The 17,532-nt window shown below is 42.2% G+C and overlaps 1 protein-coding gene across 1 annotated transcript in view; it reads right to left on the bottom strand.

Annotated features, from left to right (window-relative positions):
• Nucleotides 1–465: 465 nt before the first annotated feature.
• Nucleotides 466–17,532, bottom strand: part of LOC121844157 (homer protein homolog 2-like) — a gene marked incomplete at its 3' end in the record, with an annotated part of 89,410 nt that continues 72,343 nt past the window's right edge. Inside the window, 4 exon segments of the mRNA XM_042314075.1 lie at nucleotides 466–583; nucleotides 586–604; nucleotides 11,097–11,189; nucleotides 13,143–13,274. Coding sequence (XP_042170009.1) covers nucleotides 466–583; nucleotides 586–604; nucleotides 11,097–11,189; nucleotides 13,143–13,274 — 362 coding nt within the window.

Raw genomic sequence — 17,532 nt, 5'->3', positions numbered from 1 at the left:
CATACCTCTCCCCCTCCCTCCTTATCTCCCCCTCCTTTCCTCTCCCCCCTCCCCCTCACCTCTCCCCCTCCCTCCTTATCTCTCCCCTTCCTCCTCCTTACCTCTCCCCCTTACCTCTCCCCCTACTCCTTAACTCTCCCCCCCCCCTCCCTCCTTCCCTCCCCCCTCCCTCCTTACTTCTCCCTCTCCCTCCTTACCTCTCCCCCTCCCTCCTTACCTCTCCCTCTCCCCCTACCCCTCCCTCCTTACCTCTCCCCTCCCTCCTTACCTCTCCCCTACCCCTCCCTCCTTACCTCTCCCCCTCCCTCCTTACCTCTCCCTCTCCCTCCTTACTTCTCCCTCCTTACCCCTCACCTCTCCCTCTCCCCCTCCCTACCCCTCCCTCCTTACCTCTCCCCTCCCTCCCTCCTTACCTCTCCTCCTTACCTCTCCCCTCCCTCCTTACCTCTCCCCCTCCCTTCTTACCTCTGTTCCACAGTGGTCTTGAGTTTGTCGTTCTCGCTCATCAGCGCTGCGGTCTCCGGTCCTCCGTGGGAGATCTTCTCATCATCCGTCCCGTTGATGCTGGAGGCCTGGGTGGACGAGGGGTCTCACGACCCGACTCCTGGATGAGGGGGAGGAAGAGGACAATTTATCATGTCAGATACCAGAGGATGATTCTGCTTCATAGAGCTGAGTCAGACTCCTGCCATCTGTAGTTAAACAGTCAGATAGTAAACAGCTAGTTAGTACTGACCAGCTCTGAAACACCATGTAGTTATAGTAACAGCTAGTTAGTACTGACCAGCTCTGAAACACCATGTAGTTATAGTAACAGCTAGTTAGTACTGACCAGCTCTGAAACACCATGTAGTTATAGTAACAGCTAGTTAGTACTGACCAGCTCTGAAACACCATGTAGTTATAGTAACAGCTAGTTAGTACTGACCAGCTCTGAAACACCATGTAGTTATAGTAACAGCTAGTTAGTACTGACCAGCTCTGAAACACCATGTAGTTATAGTAACAGCTAGTTAGTACTGAACAGCTCTGAAACACCATGTAGTTATAGTAACAGTCAGATAGTAACAGCTAGTTAGTACTGACCAGCTCTGAAACACCATGTAGTTATAGTAACAGCTAGTTAGTACTGACCAGCTCTGAAACACCATGTAGTTATAGTAACAGCTAGTTAGTACTGACCAGCTCTGAAACACCATGTAGTTATAGTAACAGCTAGTTAGTACTGACCAGCTCTGAAACACCATGTAGTTATAGTAACAGCTAGTTAGTACTGACCAGCTCTGAAACACCATGTAGTTATAGTAACAGCTAGTTAGTACTGAACAGCTCTGAAACACCATGTAGTTATAGTAACAGTCAGATAGTAACAGCTAGTTAGTACTGACCAGCTCTGAAACACCATGTAGTTATAGTAACAGCTAGTTAGTACTGACCAGCTCTGAAACACCATGTAGTTATAGTAACAGCTAGTTAGTACTGACCAGCTCTGAAACACCATGTAGTTATAACCTACATCCCAAATGGCACCCTATTCCCAATATAGGGCACTACTTTAGACCAGGGTCTATGGGGAATAGTGTGCCATTTGGGGCATGTCAATAGTAACAGAGTGTACTGAGCAGACCTGGCAGGCTAAGACTGGCTGGCTGGGTGAGAGGCTAGAAAAACACCTCTCAAACCACCCTCTGAATCCCCAATGGCACCCTATTCCCTATATAGTCCACTACTTTTGACCAGGGTCAATAGGGAGCCATTTGGGACACGGAGTTGTTACCGCCAAAATAACGGAAACACCAACATAAAGAGTCTTAAAACAGGGTGTTGATGGTGATAGAAAACACTGAGGCAGAGCTCCATAGGTCTATAGTAGTACCACTATATAGGGAAGAGGGCCCTGGTCTATAGTAGTACCACTATATAGGGAATAGGGCTCTGGGCATTAGTAGTACCACTATATAGGGAATAGGGCTCTGGTTCAAAGTAGTGCACTATATAGGGAATAGGGTTCTGGTCTATAGTAGTTCACTATATAGGGAATAGGGCCCTGGTCTATAGTAGTACCACTATATAGGGAATAGGGCCCTGGTCTATAGTAGTACCACTATATAGGGAATAGGGCTCTGGTTCAAAGTAGTGCACTATATAGGGAATAGGGTTCTGGTCTATAGTAGTTCACTATATAGGGAATAGGGCTCTGGTCTATAGTAGTACCACTATATAGGGAATAGGGCCCTGGTCTATAGTAGTACCACTATATAGGGAATAGGGCTCTGGTCTATAGTAGTACATTATATAGGGAATAGGGCTCTGGTCTATAGTAGTGTACTATATAGGGAAGAGGGCCCTGGTCTATAGTAGTACCACTATATAGGGAATAGGGCTCTGGTCTATAGTAGTACCACTATATAGGGAATAGGGCTCTGGTTCAAAGTAGTGCACTATATAGGGAATAGGGTTCTGGTCTATAGTAGTTCACTATATAGGGAATAGGGCTCTGGTCTATAGTAGTACCACTATATAGGGAATAGGGCCCTGGTCTATAGTAGTACCACTATATAGGGAATAGGGCCCTGGTCTATAGTAGTGCACTATATAGGGAAGAGGGCCCTGGTCTATAGTAGTACCACTATATAGGGAATAGGGCTCTGGTTCAAAGTAGTGCACTATATAGGGAATAGGGTTCTGGTCTATAGTAGTTCACTATATAGGGAATAGGGCTCTGGTCTATAGTAGTACCACTATATAGGGAATAGGGCCCTGGTCTGTAGTAGTACCACTATATAGGGAATAGGGCCCTGGTCCATGGTAGTACCACTATATAGGGAATAGGGCTCTGGGCTATAGTAGTACTACTATATAGGGAATAGGGCCCTGGTCTATAGTAGTACCACTATATAGGGAATAGGGCCCTGGTCTATAGTAGTACCACTATATAGGGAATAGGGCTCTGGGCTATAGAAGTACCACTATATAGGGAATAGGGCTCTGGTCTATAGTAGTACATTATATAGGGAATAGGGCTCTGGTCTATAGTAGTGTACTATATAGGGAATAGGGCTCTGGTCTATAGTAGTACCACTATATAGGGAATAGGGCTCTGGTCTATAGTAGTACCACTATATAGGGAATAGGGCCCTGGTCTATAGTAGTACCACTATATAGGGAATAGGGCCCTGGTCTATAGTAGTACCACTATATAGGGAATAGGGCTCTGGGCTATAGTAGTACCACTATATAGGGAATAGGGCTCTAGTAGTACATTATATAGGGAATAGGGCTCTGGTCTATAGTAGTGTACTATATAGGGAAGAGGGCCCTGGTCTATAGTAGTACCACTATATAGGGAATAGGGCTCTGGTCTATAGTAGAACCACTATATAGGGAATAGGGCTCTGGTTCAAAGTAGTGCACTATATAGGGAATAGGGTTCTGGTCTATAGTAGTTCACTATATAGGGAATAGGGCTCTGGTCTATAGTAGTACATTATATAGGGAATAGGGCTCTGGTCTATAGTAGTACCACTATATAGGGAATAGGGCCCTGGTCTATAGTAGTACCACTATATAGGGAAGAGGGCCCTGGTCTATAGTAGTACCACTATATAGGGAATAGGGCTCTGGTCTATAGTAGTACCACTATATAGGGAATAGGGCTTTGGTTCAAAGTAGTGCACTATATAGGGAATAGGGTTCTGGTCTATAGTAGTTCACTATATAGGGAATAGGGCCCTGATCTATAGTAGTACCACTATATAGGGAATAGGGCTCTGGTCTATAGTAGTACATTATATAGGGAATAGGGCTCTGGTCTATAGTAGTGTACTATATAGGGAATAGGGCTCTGGTCTATAGTAGTACCACTATATAGGGAATAGGGCTCTGGTCTATAGTAGTACCACTATATAGGGAAGAGGGCCCTGGTCTATAGTAGTACCACTATATAGGGAATAGGGCTCTGGTCTATAGTAGTACATTATATAGGGAATAGGGCTCTGGTCTATAGTAGTGTACTATATAGGGAATAGGGCTCTGGTCTATAGTAGTACCACTATATAGGGAATAGGGCTCTGGTCTATAGTAGTACCACTATATAGGGAATAGGGCTCTGGGCTATCGTAGTACCACTATATAGGGAATAGGGCTCTGGTCTATAGTAGTGCACTATATAGGGAAGAGGGCCCTGGTCTATAGTAGTGCACTATATAGGGAAGAGGGCCCTGGTCTATAGTAGTACCACTATATAGGGAATAGGGCTCTGGTCTATAGTAGTACCACTATATAGGGAATAGGGCTTTGGTTCAAAGTAGTGCACTATATAGGGAATAGGGTTCTGGTCTATAGTAGTTCACTATATAGGGAATAGGGCTCTGGTCTATAGTAGTACCACTATATAAGGAATAGGGCCCTGGTCTATAGTAGTACCACTATATAGGGAATAGGGCTCTGGTCTATAGTAGTACCACTATATAGGGAATAGGGCTCTGGTCTATAGTAGTGCACTATATAGGGAAGAGGGCCCTGGTCTATAGTAGTACCACTATATAGGGAATAGGGCTCTGGTCTATAGTAGTACCACTATATAGGGAATAGGGCTCTGGTCTATAGTAGTACCACTATATAGGGAATAGGGTTCTATTTAGGACACAGACATCCTCTCCTCTCTCTGTGTTGCCAGGGTTTTATCAGGTAAACCAGCAATATATTAATGAATAGAACCATCTCGGTTAACCCGGAACTAAAGTCTCACATGATTGGTCAGTTGCTGGATTAATTTCTGGTTCCATATCTGAGGGGATTAAGAGATGCTGGAACGAGGAGCTCCACCGTCTCTCAACAAATGACGGGGGCCGAAAGGCCCCTTCAGAAATGTGATAGATGCGATTTGTCCAAATAACCAGTGATGGAAAACCCCAAACACTGGAACTACTGCTGCTCGTTAGCCCACGCATTCCCATTCCTTCCCCACAGATTCTAAAAGGTACCAGTTATGTTAACGTAGCTCTGTCGAAGAGAGATTCTACATCCCAAAACAACCAACTACTGCTAATTAATGAAGATATTATCATTACAGCCCAGGAGAGCACATATTAAATAATTATCTATGCAAATTTAAAAAAAAAAAAAACCTATTCAACTTTATCTAATAAATGGAGAGTAATAGACAGTAAGAGAGTCCAGTTTCCTCTGAATATGAATGTGATTAAACGATCTGATGTCTGACCAAATAAAGAGAACACATGCTACGGTGGTCATTGGCTCTGGTCAAACGTAGTGGATAGGGTTCCATTTGGGCCTCAACCTGGATATCAATATATCCAGGGAGTTTAGGGGCTTAAATAGGGAGCGTACACAGTCAGAATACTAATGAGATGACATGTCAGTTCTGTTCTAACATGTCCTCTCATTAGTATTCTGACTGTCAGTTCTGTTCTAACATGTCCTCTCATTAGTATTCTAACATGTCATCTCATTAGTATTCTGACTGTCAGTTCTATTCTAACATGTCATCTCATTAGTATTCTAACATGTCCTCTCATTAGTATTCTAACATGTCATCTCATTAGTATTCTAACATGTCCTCTCATTAGTATTCTAACAAGTCATCTCATTAGTATTCTAACATGTCCTCTCATTAGTATTCTAACATGTCATCTCATTAGTATTCTAACATGTCATCTCATTAGTATTCTAACATGTCATCTCATTAGTATTCTGATTGTCAGTTCTGTTCTAACATGTCATCTCATTAGTATTCTGACTGTCAGTTCTGTTCTAACATGTCCTCTCATTAGTATTCTAACATGTCCTCTCATTAGTATTCTAACATGTCATCTCATTAGTATTCTAACATGTCATCTCATTAGTATTCTGATTGTCAGTTCTATTCTAACAAGTCATCTCATTAGTATTCTAACATGTCCTCTCATTAGTATTCTAACATGTCATCTCATTAGTATTCTAACATGTCATCTCATTAGTATTCTAACATGTCATCTCATTAGTATTCTGATTGTCAGTTCTGTTCTAACATGTCATCTCATTAGTATTCTGACTGTCAGTTCTGTTCTAACATGTCCTCTCATTAGTATTCTAACATGTCCTCTCATTAGTATTCTAACATGTCCTCTCATTAGTATTCTAACATGTCATCTCATTAGTATTCTGATTGTCAGTTCTATTCTAACAAGTCATCTCATTAGTATTCTAACATGTCATCTCATTAGTATTCTGACTGTCAGTTCTATTCTAACATGTCATCTCATTAGTATTCTGACTATGACTTCTGTTCTAACATGTCCTCTCATTAGTATTCTAACATGTCATCTCATTAGTATTCTGATTGTCAGTTCTATTCTAACAAGTCATCTCATTAGTATTCTAACATGTCATCTCATTAGTATTCTAACATGTCATCTCATTAGTATTCTAACATGTCATCTCATTAGTATTCTAACATGTCATCTCATTAGTATTCTGACTGTCAGTTCTATTCTAACATGTCATCTCATTAGTATTCTGACTGTCAGTTCTATTCTAACATGTCATCTCATTAGTATTCTGACTGACTTCTGTTCTAACATGTCCTCTCATTAGTATTCTAACATGTCATCTCATTAGTATTCTAACATGTCATCTCATTAGTATTCTAACATGTCATCTCATTAGTATTCTGATTGTCAGTTCTATTCTAACATGTCATCTCATTAGTATTCTGACTATCAGTTCTATTCTAACATGTCATCTCATTAGTATTCTGACTGACTTCTGTTCTAACATGTCCTCTCATTAGTATTCTGACTGTCAGTTCTATTCTGACAGTCAGAACACTAATGAGATGACATGTTAGAACAGAAGTCACAGTCAGAATACTAATGAGATGACATGTTAGAATACTAATGAGAGGACATGTTAGAATAGAACTGACAGTTAGAATACTGATGAGATGACATGTTAGAATAGAACTGACAGTCAGAATACTAATGAGAGGACATGTTAGAATACTAATGAGATGACATGTTAGAATAGAACTGACAGTTAGAATACTAATGAGAGGACATGTTAGAACAGAACTGACAGTCAGAATACTAATGAGAGGACATGTTAGAACAGAACTGACAGTTAGAATACTAATGAGATGACATGTTAGAATACTAATGAGATGACATGTTAGAATACTAATGAGAGGACATGTTAGAATAGAACTGACAGTTAGAATACTAATGAGATGACATGTTAGAATACTAATGAGATGACATGTTAGAACAGAACTGACAGTCAGAATACTAATGAGATGACATGTTAGAATACTAATGAGAGGACATGTTAGAATAGAACTGACAGTTAGAATACTGATGAGATGACATGTTAGAATACTAATGAGATGACATGTTAGAATACTAATGAGATGACATGTTAGAATACTAATGAGATGACATGTTAGAATACTAATGAGATGACATGTTAGAATACTAATGAGATGACATGTTAGAATACTAATGAGAGGACATGTTAGAATACTAATGAGATGACATGTTAGAATACTAATGAGAGGACATGTTAGAATACTAATGAGAGGACATGTTAGAATACTAATGAGAGGACATGTTAGAACAGAACTGACAGTCAGAATACTAATGAGATGACATGTTAGAACAGAACTGACAGTCAGAATACTAATGAGAGTACATGTTAGAATACTAATGAGAGGACATGTTAGAATAGAACTGACAGTCAGAATACTAATGAGAGTGCATGTTAGAACAGAACTGACAGTCAGAACACTAATGAGAGTACATGTTAGAATACTAATGAGATGACATGTTAGAACAGAACTGACAGTCAGAACACTAATGAGAGGACATGTTAGAACAGAACTGACAGTCAGAATACTAATGAGATGACATGTTAGAACAGAACTGACAGACAGAATACTAATGAGAGGACATGTTAGAACAGAACTGACAGTCAGAATACTAATGAGAGGACATGTTAGAATAGAACTGACAGTCAGAATACTAATGAGAGTACATGTTAGAATACATGTTAGAACAGAACTGACAGTCAGAACACTAATGAGAGTACATGTTAGAATACATGTTAGAACAGAACTGACAGTCAGAATACTAATGAGAGTACATGTTAGAATACATGTTAGAACAGAACTGACAGTCAGAACACTAATGAGAGGACATGTTAGAATAGAACTGACAGTCAGAATACTGTCCTCAGGCTGTTGATGAGATGATGTAACACAATCCAGCAGACCTTTTACAGCTCTGACCCGTCACATTACAGCCTCCCAGGGTAGATTATGTGTCTGTTTGGCGGCTGGCAGATGATAAGTGACTCCCGGTCACCTTTGACCCCCACACACCAAGTATCACTTTACTACACCTAGTCACTCATTACTGAGTGTGTGTATGTACAGTTGAAGTCGGAAGATAACATACACCTTAGTCTGTCTTAGGTCAGTTAGGATCACCACTTTATTTTAAGAATGTGAAATGTCAGAATAATAGTAGAGAGAATGATTTATTTCAGCTTTTATTTCTTTCATCACATTCCCAGTGGGTCAGAAGTTTACATACACTCAATTAGTATTTGGTAGCATTGCCTTTAAATTGTTTAACTTGGGTCAAATGTTTCGGGCAGCCGTCCACAATAAGTTGGGTGAATTTTGGCCCATTCCACCTGACAGAGCTGGTGTAACTGAGTCAGGTTTGTAGGCCTCCTTGCTCGCGCACGCTTTTTCAGTTCTGCCCACACATTTTCTATGGGATTGAGGTCAGGGCTTTGTGATGGTCACTCCAATACCTTGACTTTGTTGTCCTTAAGCCATTTTTCCACAACTTTGGAAGTATGCTTGAGGTCATTGTCCATTTGGAAGACCCATTTGTGACCAAGATTTAACTTCCTGACTGATGTCTTGAGATGTTGCTTCATATATCCACATAATTGTCCCTCCTCATGATGCCATCTATTTTGTGAAGTGCACCAGTCCCTCCTGCAGCAAAGCACCCCCACAACATGATTCTGCCATCCCCGTGCCTTACGGTTGGGATGGTGTTCTTCGGGTTGCAAGCCTCCCCCTTGTTCCTCCAAACATAACGATGGTCATTATGGCCAAACAGTTCTATTTTTGTTTCATCAGACCAGAGGACATTTCTCCAAAAAGTACATTCTTTGTCCCCATGTGCAGTTGCAAACCGTAGTCTGGCTTTTTTGGCGGTTTTGGAGCAGTGGCTTCTTCCTTGCTGAGCGGCCTTTCAGGTTATGTCGACTCGTTTTACTGTGAATATAGATACGTTTGTACCTGTTTCCTCCAGCATCTTCACAAGATCCTTTGCTGTTGTTCTGGGATTGATTTGCACTTTTCGCACCAAGGTACCTTCATCTCTAGGAGACAGAACGCGTCTCCTTCCTGAGTGGTATGACAGCTGCGTGGTCCCATGGTGTTTATACTTGCCTACTATTGTTTGTACATATGAATGTGGTACCTTCAGGCGTTTGGAAATTGCTCCCAAAGATGAACCAGACTTGGAGGTCTACAGGTCTTGGGAAAATCAAAAGAAATAAGCCTTGATGTCAAGCAAAGAGGCACTGAGTTTGAAGGTAGGCCTTGAAATACATCCACAGGTACACCTCCAATTGACTCAAATGATGTCAATTAGCCAATCAGAAGCTTCCAAAGTCATGACATCAAGCTGTTTAAAGGCACAGTCAACTTAGTGTATGTAAACGTCTGACCCACTGGAATTGTGATACAGTGAATTATAAGTGAAATAATATGTCTGTAAACATTTGTTGGAAGAATTACTCGTGCTGTGCACAAAGTAGATGTCCTAACCGACTTGCCTAAACTATAGTTTGTTAACAAGACATTTGTGGAGTGGTTGAAAAAACGAGTTAATGACTCCAACGTATGTAACTTCAGGAAACAGCAGAGGGAACACCCCCTATCCACATCGATGGAACAGTAGTGGAGAGGGTAGCAAGTTAAGTTCCTCGGCATACACATCACAGACAAACTGAATTGGTCCACTCACACAGACAGCATCGTGAAGAGTGAAGAAGGCGCAGCAGCGCCTCTTCAACCTCAGGAGGCTGAAGAAATTCGGCTTGTCACCAAAAACACTCACAAACTTCTACAGATGCACAATCGATAGCATCCTGGCGGGCTGTATCACCGCCTGGTATGGCAATTGCTCCGCCCACAACCGTAAGGCTCTCCAGAGGGTAGTGAGGTCTGCACAACGCATCACCGGGGGCAAACTACCTGCCCTCCAGGACACCTACACCACCCGATGTTACAGGAAGGCCATAAAGATCATCAAGGACATCAACCACCCGAGCCACTGCCTGTTCACCCCGCTATCATCCAGAAGGCGAGGTCAGTACAGGTGCATCAAAGCTGGGACCGAGAGACTGAAAAACAGCTTCTATCTCAAGGCCATCAGACTGTTAAACAGCCACCACTAACATTGAGTGGCTGCTGCCAACACACTGACACTGACTCAACTCCAGCCACTTTAATAATGGGAATTGATGGGAAATGTAAATATATCACTAGCCACTTTAAACAATGCTACCTTATGTAATGTTACTTACCCTACATTATTCATCTCATATGCATACATATATACTGTACTCTATATCATCGACTGCATCCTTATGTAATACATGTATCACTAGCCACTTTAACTATGCCACTTTGTTTACATACTCATCTCATATGTATATACTGTACTCGATACCATCTACTGTATCTTGCCTATGCTGCTCTGTACCATCACTCATTCATATATACTTATGTACATATTCTTTATCTTCTTACACTGTGTATAAGACAGTAGTTTTGGAATTGTTAGTTAGATTACTTGTTGGTTATTACAGCATTTTCGGAACTAGAAGCACAAGCATTTCGCTACACTTGCATTAACATCTGCTAACCATGTCTATGTGACAAATCAAATTTGATTTGATTTGATTTAAACGTCCGACTTCAACTGTATGTATCTGTGCACACGTGTGTGTGTGTGTGTGTGTGTGTGTGTGTGTGACCATATGTCTGTGTGTGTGTGCCCGTATGTTACCTGGGAATTGTTACTCGATGTCTCCATCTTCTCCTGTGACTTGTCCCTGGCCAGCTTCGCTGCTTCCTTCACTTCCTGGAACTTCTCAGCAAACTGAAACAAGATGAGAAAAATAAACAAGGATAAAGATTTATTAATACAAGTTCAAATATAAAAACAAAAATCACTGGAGACAAGCGATGTGTGTGTGTCGCTTAACCTCTCTAGGGTATGTGGAATGCTAGAATATGGCCAACATCCAGTGAGATTGCAGAGCGCCAAATTCAAATACAGAAATACTCATTATAAAAATTCAGAAAAGATACAACTATTTTACATAGGTTTAAAGATTAACTTCTTGTGAATCCAACCACGGTGTCAGATTGAAAAAAATGCTTTACGGCGAAAGCATACCTTACGATTATTTGAGAACATCGCCCAGCAGACAAATCATTACAAACAGTAACCAGCCAAGCAGAAGAGTTACAAAACTCAGAAATAGAGATAAAATTCATCTCTTACCTTTGATGATCTTCATATGGTTGCACTCAGAAGACATTAATTTACTCAATAAATGTTCCTTTTCTTCGATAAAGTCTCTTTATATCCAAAAACCTCTGTTTTGTTTGCGAGTTTTCTTCAGAAATTGTATCCGTAAAGTTCATAGAAACATGTCAAACGATGTTTATATTCAATCCTCAGGTTGCTTTTAGCCTAAATGATCTCTAATATCTAATAACGTAGTCAATATAAAAGGTAAACAAGAAATGCACTCTCTCGGTCGCGAGCATGAAAAAGCTCTGTGACACATCAGGGTCCACTCATTCAGACTGATCTTACTCCCTAATTTATAAGAATACAAGCCTGAAACAATTTCTAAAGACTGTTGACATCTAGTGGAAGGCATAGGAACTGCAAATTGAGTCCTAAGTTAATGGATACTGTAATGGCATTGAATAGAAAACTACAACAACAAAAAAAAAAAAAACTACTTCCTGAATGGATTTTTCTCAGGTTTTTGCCTGACAAATCAGTTCTGTTATACTCACAGACACTATTTGAACAGTTTTGGAAACTATCCACATCTACCAGTTATATGCATATCATATCTTCTGGGCCGTGTAGCAGGCCGTTTAATTTGGGCATGCTTTTCATCCAAAATTCCGAATGCTGCCCCCTACCCTACAGAAGTTAATGATGATGTAATCACATGTCCCAAATGGAACCTGGTCAAAAGTAGTGCACCATCACCCCTATAGGCCTTAGTCAAAAGTAGTGCACCATCACCCCTATAGGCCTTAGTCTAAAGTAGTGCACCATCACCCCTATAGGCCTTAGTCTAAAGTAGTGCACCATCAGCCCTATAGGCCTTAGTCTAAAGTAGTGCACCATCAGCCCTATAGGCCTTAGTCTAAAGTAGTGCACCATCACCCCTATAGGCCTTAGTCTAAAGTAGTGCACCATCAGCCCTATAGGCCTTAGTCTAAAGTAGTGCACCATCACCCCTATAGGCCTTAGTCAAAAGTAGTGCACCATCAGCCCTATAGGCCTTAGTCTAAAGTAGTGCACCATCAGCCCTATAGGCCTTAGTCTAAAGTAGTGCACCATCACCCCTATAGGCCTTAGTCAAAAGTAGTGCACCATCAGCCCTATAGGCCTTAGTCTAAAGTAGTGCACCATCACCCCTATAGGCCTTAGTCTAAAGTAGTGCACTATAAAGACAATAGGGTGCCGTTGGGATGTAACTCACGGTGGAGGTGAGTTACTCTGACATGATGAGCTCAGGGACAAACTAGACTATCTACTATTTATTCATTGTAAAATATGTGAAGGATAAAATCCCATGAGATGATTAATCAACTCATATCCAAGGTGGTTCCCAAACAACAACAACAAATACTGGACCAAACAAACACAGAGGTAGTGACGGAATGGCTTTATGTTGCCGGTAGTGACGGAATGGCTTTATGTTGCCGGTAGTGACGGAACAGCTATATCTTAACAGTAGCGATGAAATAGCTTTGTCTTTTTAAAATTGTAACAGAAAATCAATGAACCAATCAGTACCTTGGCCAGCTGCTGCTCGGAGGCGAACCCCAGTCCGAACACTGTGTTGGCTCTGCTGTCAGCCCATTGGCCAAACTTCTGGGAGGTCTTGGTGAAGGTCATGTTTGGGGTGATGGTGCTGTTGATTATCACCTGAAGGGAGACAGGAAATGACACGTTAGTAGGAGATGCGGTGGTGCCCCTGGAGCAGCTTGAGGGGGTTAGTGCCTTGCTCAAGGGCACAACGGAAATACCTGGAGCAGCTTGAGGGGGTTAGTGCCTTGCTCAAGGGCACAACGGAAATACCTGGAGCAGCTTGAGGGGTTAGTGCCTTGCTCAAGGGCACAACGGAAATACCTGGAGCAGCTTGAGGGGGTACGTGCCTTGCTGGGCCACAGGGACATGGAATCGGGTCAAAGCACAAACAGTTTGGAAAACCTCAGTTGGCAGCCAGTTTGGGAAACCAGTTTGGGAAACCTCAGTTGGCAGCCAGTTTGGGAAACCAGTTTGGGAAACCTCAGTGGGCCACAGTTTTGCATGTGCACACCTGGGGTGTAATCATTTGTCCAAACACTAAAACAAGAGTTTCTATTGGACAAATTCAGGTAGGTCCCTCCCTATTTCATTCCATTTACGAAACTTTTGCAACAGAATAAGCCCCTGAAGTCCTTTGGTGTTCGCCAGGCATAATGGGACCCATCTCGTCCAAAAGGTTGACTCCAGTTTGCCAAAAAGCACCTGGATGATCATCAAGACTCTTGGAAGAATGTTCTATGGACAGATGAGTCAAAAGTATAACTTTTTGGACGACATGGGTCCAAATTATGCCTGGCGGTAACCAAACACTTCATTCCCAGAACCTCATGCCAAGGTCAAGCATGGTGGTGGTGTGATGGTTTGGGGTCCAGCATGGTGGTGGTGTGATGGTTTGGGGCCCAGCATGGTGATGTGATGGTTTGGGGTCCAGCATGGTGATGGTGGTGTGATGGTTTGGGGTCCAGCATGGTGATGGTGGTGTGATGGTTTGAGGAGGATTTGCTGCCTCAGGATCTAAGCGACTTGCCTTAATAGAAGGAACCATGAATTCTGCTCTGTATCAGATAATTCTACAGGAGAATGTCAGGCCATCTGTTTGTGAGCTGAAGCACAGCTGGGACATGCAGCAAGACAACGATCCAAAACATCAAGTCTATATGAAAATGGCTAAAAAGCAAAACACATTTGAAGTTTTGGAATGGCCTAGTCAAAGTCCAGACCTAATACCAACGGAGATGTTGTGGCAGGACTTGAAACGAGCAGGTCATGCTTAAAACCCACAATGTCACTGAGTTGCAGCAGTTCTGCATGGAAGAGTGGGCCAAAAAAACTCCACAGCGACGTGAGAGACTGATCAACTACAGGAAGCGTTTGGTTGGAGTCGTCGCAGATACAAGGTGGAGCAACCAGTTACTGAGTGTCCTCGGGGGCAATTACTTTTACACACTGGGGCATTGAGTGTTGTATAACTTTGTTCATCAAAGAAATTAAAGTATATGAATTGTTGTCTTATTTGTTCACTCAGGTTCCCTTTATCTAATATTAGGTTTTGGTTGAAGATCTGACAACATTCCAGTATAAAAAAAAATATGCAAAAGTAGAGAAAATTAGAAAGTGGGGCCAATATTTTTTTCACAACACTATTATATTACTTTTGGTTCTGGCTGGGACTGGACTGGGACCTGGACTGGGACTGGACTGGGACTGGGACCTGGACTGGGACCTGGACTGGGACCTGGACTGGGACCTGGACTGGGACTGGGACTGGGACCGGGACTGGGACCGGGACTGGGACTGGGACTGGGATGGGACTGGGACTGGGACTGGACTGGGCTGGGACTGGACTGGGCTGGCCAAGACACACCTTATCCCACTGTGCAGAACAGCATGGGTCTGTGTTCTCCATGGAAAAGATGAGCAGAAGTGCTCCTATTGACAAATATAAAATAGATTTTTTTCCGCCCCACAAGGCTTTCAGTTTCCTGTTTGTTGTTGTTGACACAAGCCACAACCTTTTTTTGTTCTCAGTACATCTAAAATAATCTTCTTGTACAAGATTCAGAAGTGAAGCTAACCGTTTAGCTTCTAAAATACAACTCTGGCCAAAGATCAAGCTCTTATTCAGCATCAGAAATCAAAGTAAAAGTGAAATAACTCAATTGCTTTTTGGGCAAAAAAAAACTAAAATAAACCCCACTTCTGCGAACAGACTCCTTCCCTTCTGAACTCCAGAGAAAGAGAGAAACATTTCCATAATAACACAATGACAAGAGAAAGAACTGGAGGCTTTATGTAATCTGAAGAGGAACAGAGTAATATCAGGACCATTAGATTGGTTTCCTTCAGAGTCTCTGCTGCACGCTCACACACACACTCACACTCACACTCACGCTCACACACACACTCACACTCACACACACACACAGCCTCCAACTATGTCCAGTATGCACGTGTCCACACAGCCCACTGACCCTTATAATGGTCATTACGACTCCCAAGCCCATATCCCAAAAAGGCACCCTATTCACTAGCACCCTATTCACGAGCATTATAGAACTCTGGTCTAAAGTAGTGCACTATGTAGGGAATAGGGAGTCATTTGGGACACAAGCCCTTCTCGGTTACAGTGTAGTCCAGCTGTTAAACTAGTAGCTGTTTAACAGGCCTGTTACTGTAGCATAATTACATGTATTAATAGTCTAATGATAGACTGTCTCCTAAACGGTCCTGAGGGCCCTGGTCTATAGTAGTACCACTATATAGGGAATAGGGCTCTGGTCTATAGTAGTACCACTATATAGGGAATAGAGCCCTGGTCTAAAGTAGTACCACTATATAGGGAATAGGGCTCTGGTCTATAGTAGTACCACTATATAGGGAATAGGGCCCTGGTCTAAAGTAGTGCACTATATAGGGAATAGGGCCCTGGTCTAAAGTAGTGCACTATATAGGGAATAGGGCCCTGGTCTAAAGTAGTGCACTATATAGGGAATAGGGCCCTGGTCTAAAGTAGTGCACTATATAGGGAATAGGGCCCTGGTCTATAGTAGTACCACTATATAGGGAATAGAGCCCTGGTCTAAAGATACTATATAGGGAATATGGATCTGGTCTATAGTAGTAGCACTATATAAGGAATAGAGCCCTGGTATATAGTAGTACCACTATATAGGGAATAGGGCCCTGGTCTATAGTAGTGCACTATATAGGGAATAGGGTGCTATTTGGGACAGAGCCAGTGTTTCCGGGAGAGAAGTGAGTCACTGAGACTGTGATATGGTAAGGAGCGTGATTGATGAAACTGATATAGATGAATAATCTACTGGTAAGGAGAAGAGTCCCAGGGTGTGTATGACAACACAGAAACCTCCAGAGTTGTGGACTCGAGTCACATGACTTGGACTCGAGTCTGACTGGAGTCACACATTCGATGACTTGAGACTGATGACTTGAGACTTGGGGACTTGAGACTTGGGGACTTGAGACTGATGACTTGAAATTCTGTGGCCGGGTTTTGTAACATTTTGTCACCCATTTTGTGGCACAGTCTCCAAGGATTACTCTCCGCGCCGCCAGAGATATCAGCCATAGAGGCTGCACATTGCACATTGCAAAAAAATACAAATAAACCTGCAACAGATTGACTAGTGAACTGCACAGTCGGCCCTCTGATTGGACCAGAAAACTGTCAATCAATACAGATCAGGTGATGTAGCGCAGTGCTTCTCAACGTGGGTCACGAGTATGAAACTGAATGGGAATTTTTTAATCCATATTTTAAATTGTCTACAGATACCACACACACCTAAGCCTATTTGATCTGGTTTCCTACGGTATCGCACCAAAATAGTGTCTAAAAAAAACAACTCATCTGTGTTTCAGAATCAACTAGTTGCGCGTCTTGACTGTTGACCAAGGACCAGTGATCGGCATTAGCTGCTCAAAGGAGGGCGCGCAGATTCAGATGAGTCTCCAGATGAGTCTCCAGACAGCAGATCCAGATGAGTCTCCACATGAGTCTCCAGACAGCAGATCCAGATGAGTCTCCACATGAGTCTCCACATGAGTCTCCACATGAGTCTCCAGACAGCAGATCCACATGAGCCTCCAGATGAGTCTCCAGACAGCAGATCTAGATGAGTCTCCAGACAGCAGATCCAGATGAGTCTCCAGATGAGTCTCCAGACATCAGATCCAGATGAGTCTCAGACATCAGATCCAGATGAGTCTCCAGACAGCAGATCCAGATGAGTCTCCAGATGAGTCTCAGATGAGTACTATTGGCATAGTAAATGTGCATAGTAAATACACATAGTAAATACTCATAGTAAATACTCATAGTAAATACTCATAGTAAATACTCATAGTAAATACT

This window comes from Oncorhynchus tshawytscha, unplaced genomic scaffold, assembly GCF_018296145.1.
Source record: "Oncorhynchus tshawytscha isolate Ot180627B unplaced genomic scaffold, Otsh_v2.0 Un_contig_3124_pilon_pilon, whole genome shotgun sequence".
NCBI classification, from domain to species: domain Eukaryota; kingdom Metazoa; phylum Chordata; class Actinopteri; order Salmoniformes; family Salmonidae; genus Oncorhynchus; species Oncorhynchus tshawytscha.
The sequence above is the reverse complement of the archived record's forward strand: the minus strand, read 5'-3'. Positions and strand labels throughout refer to the sequence as shown.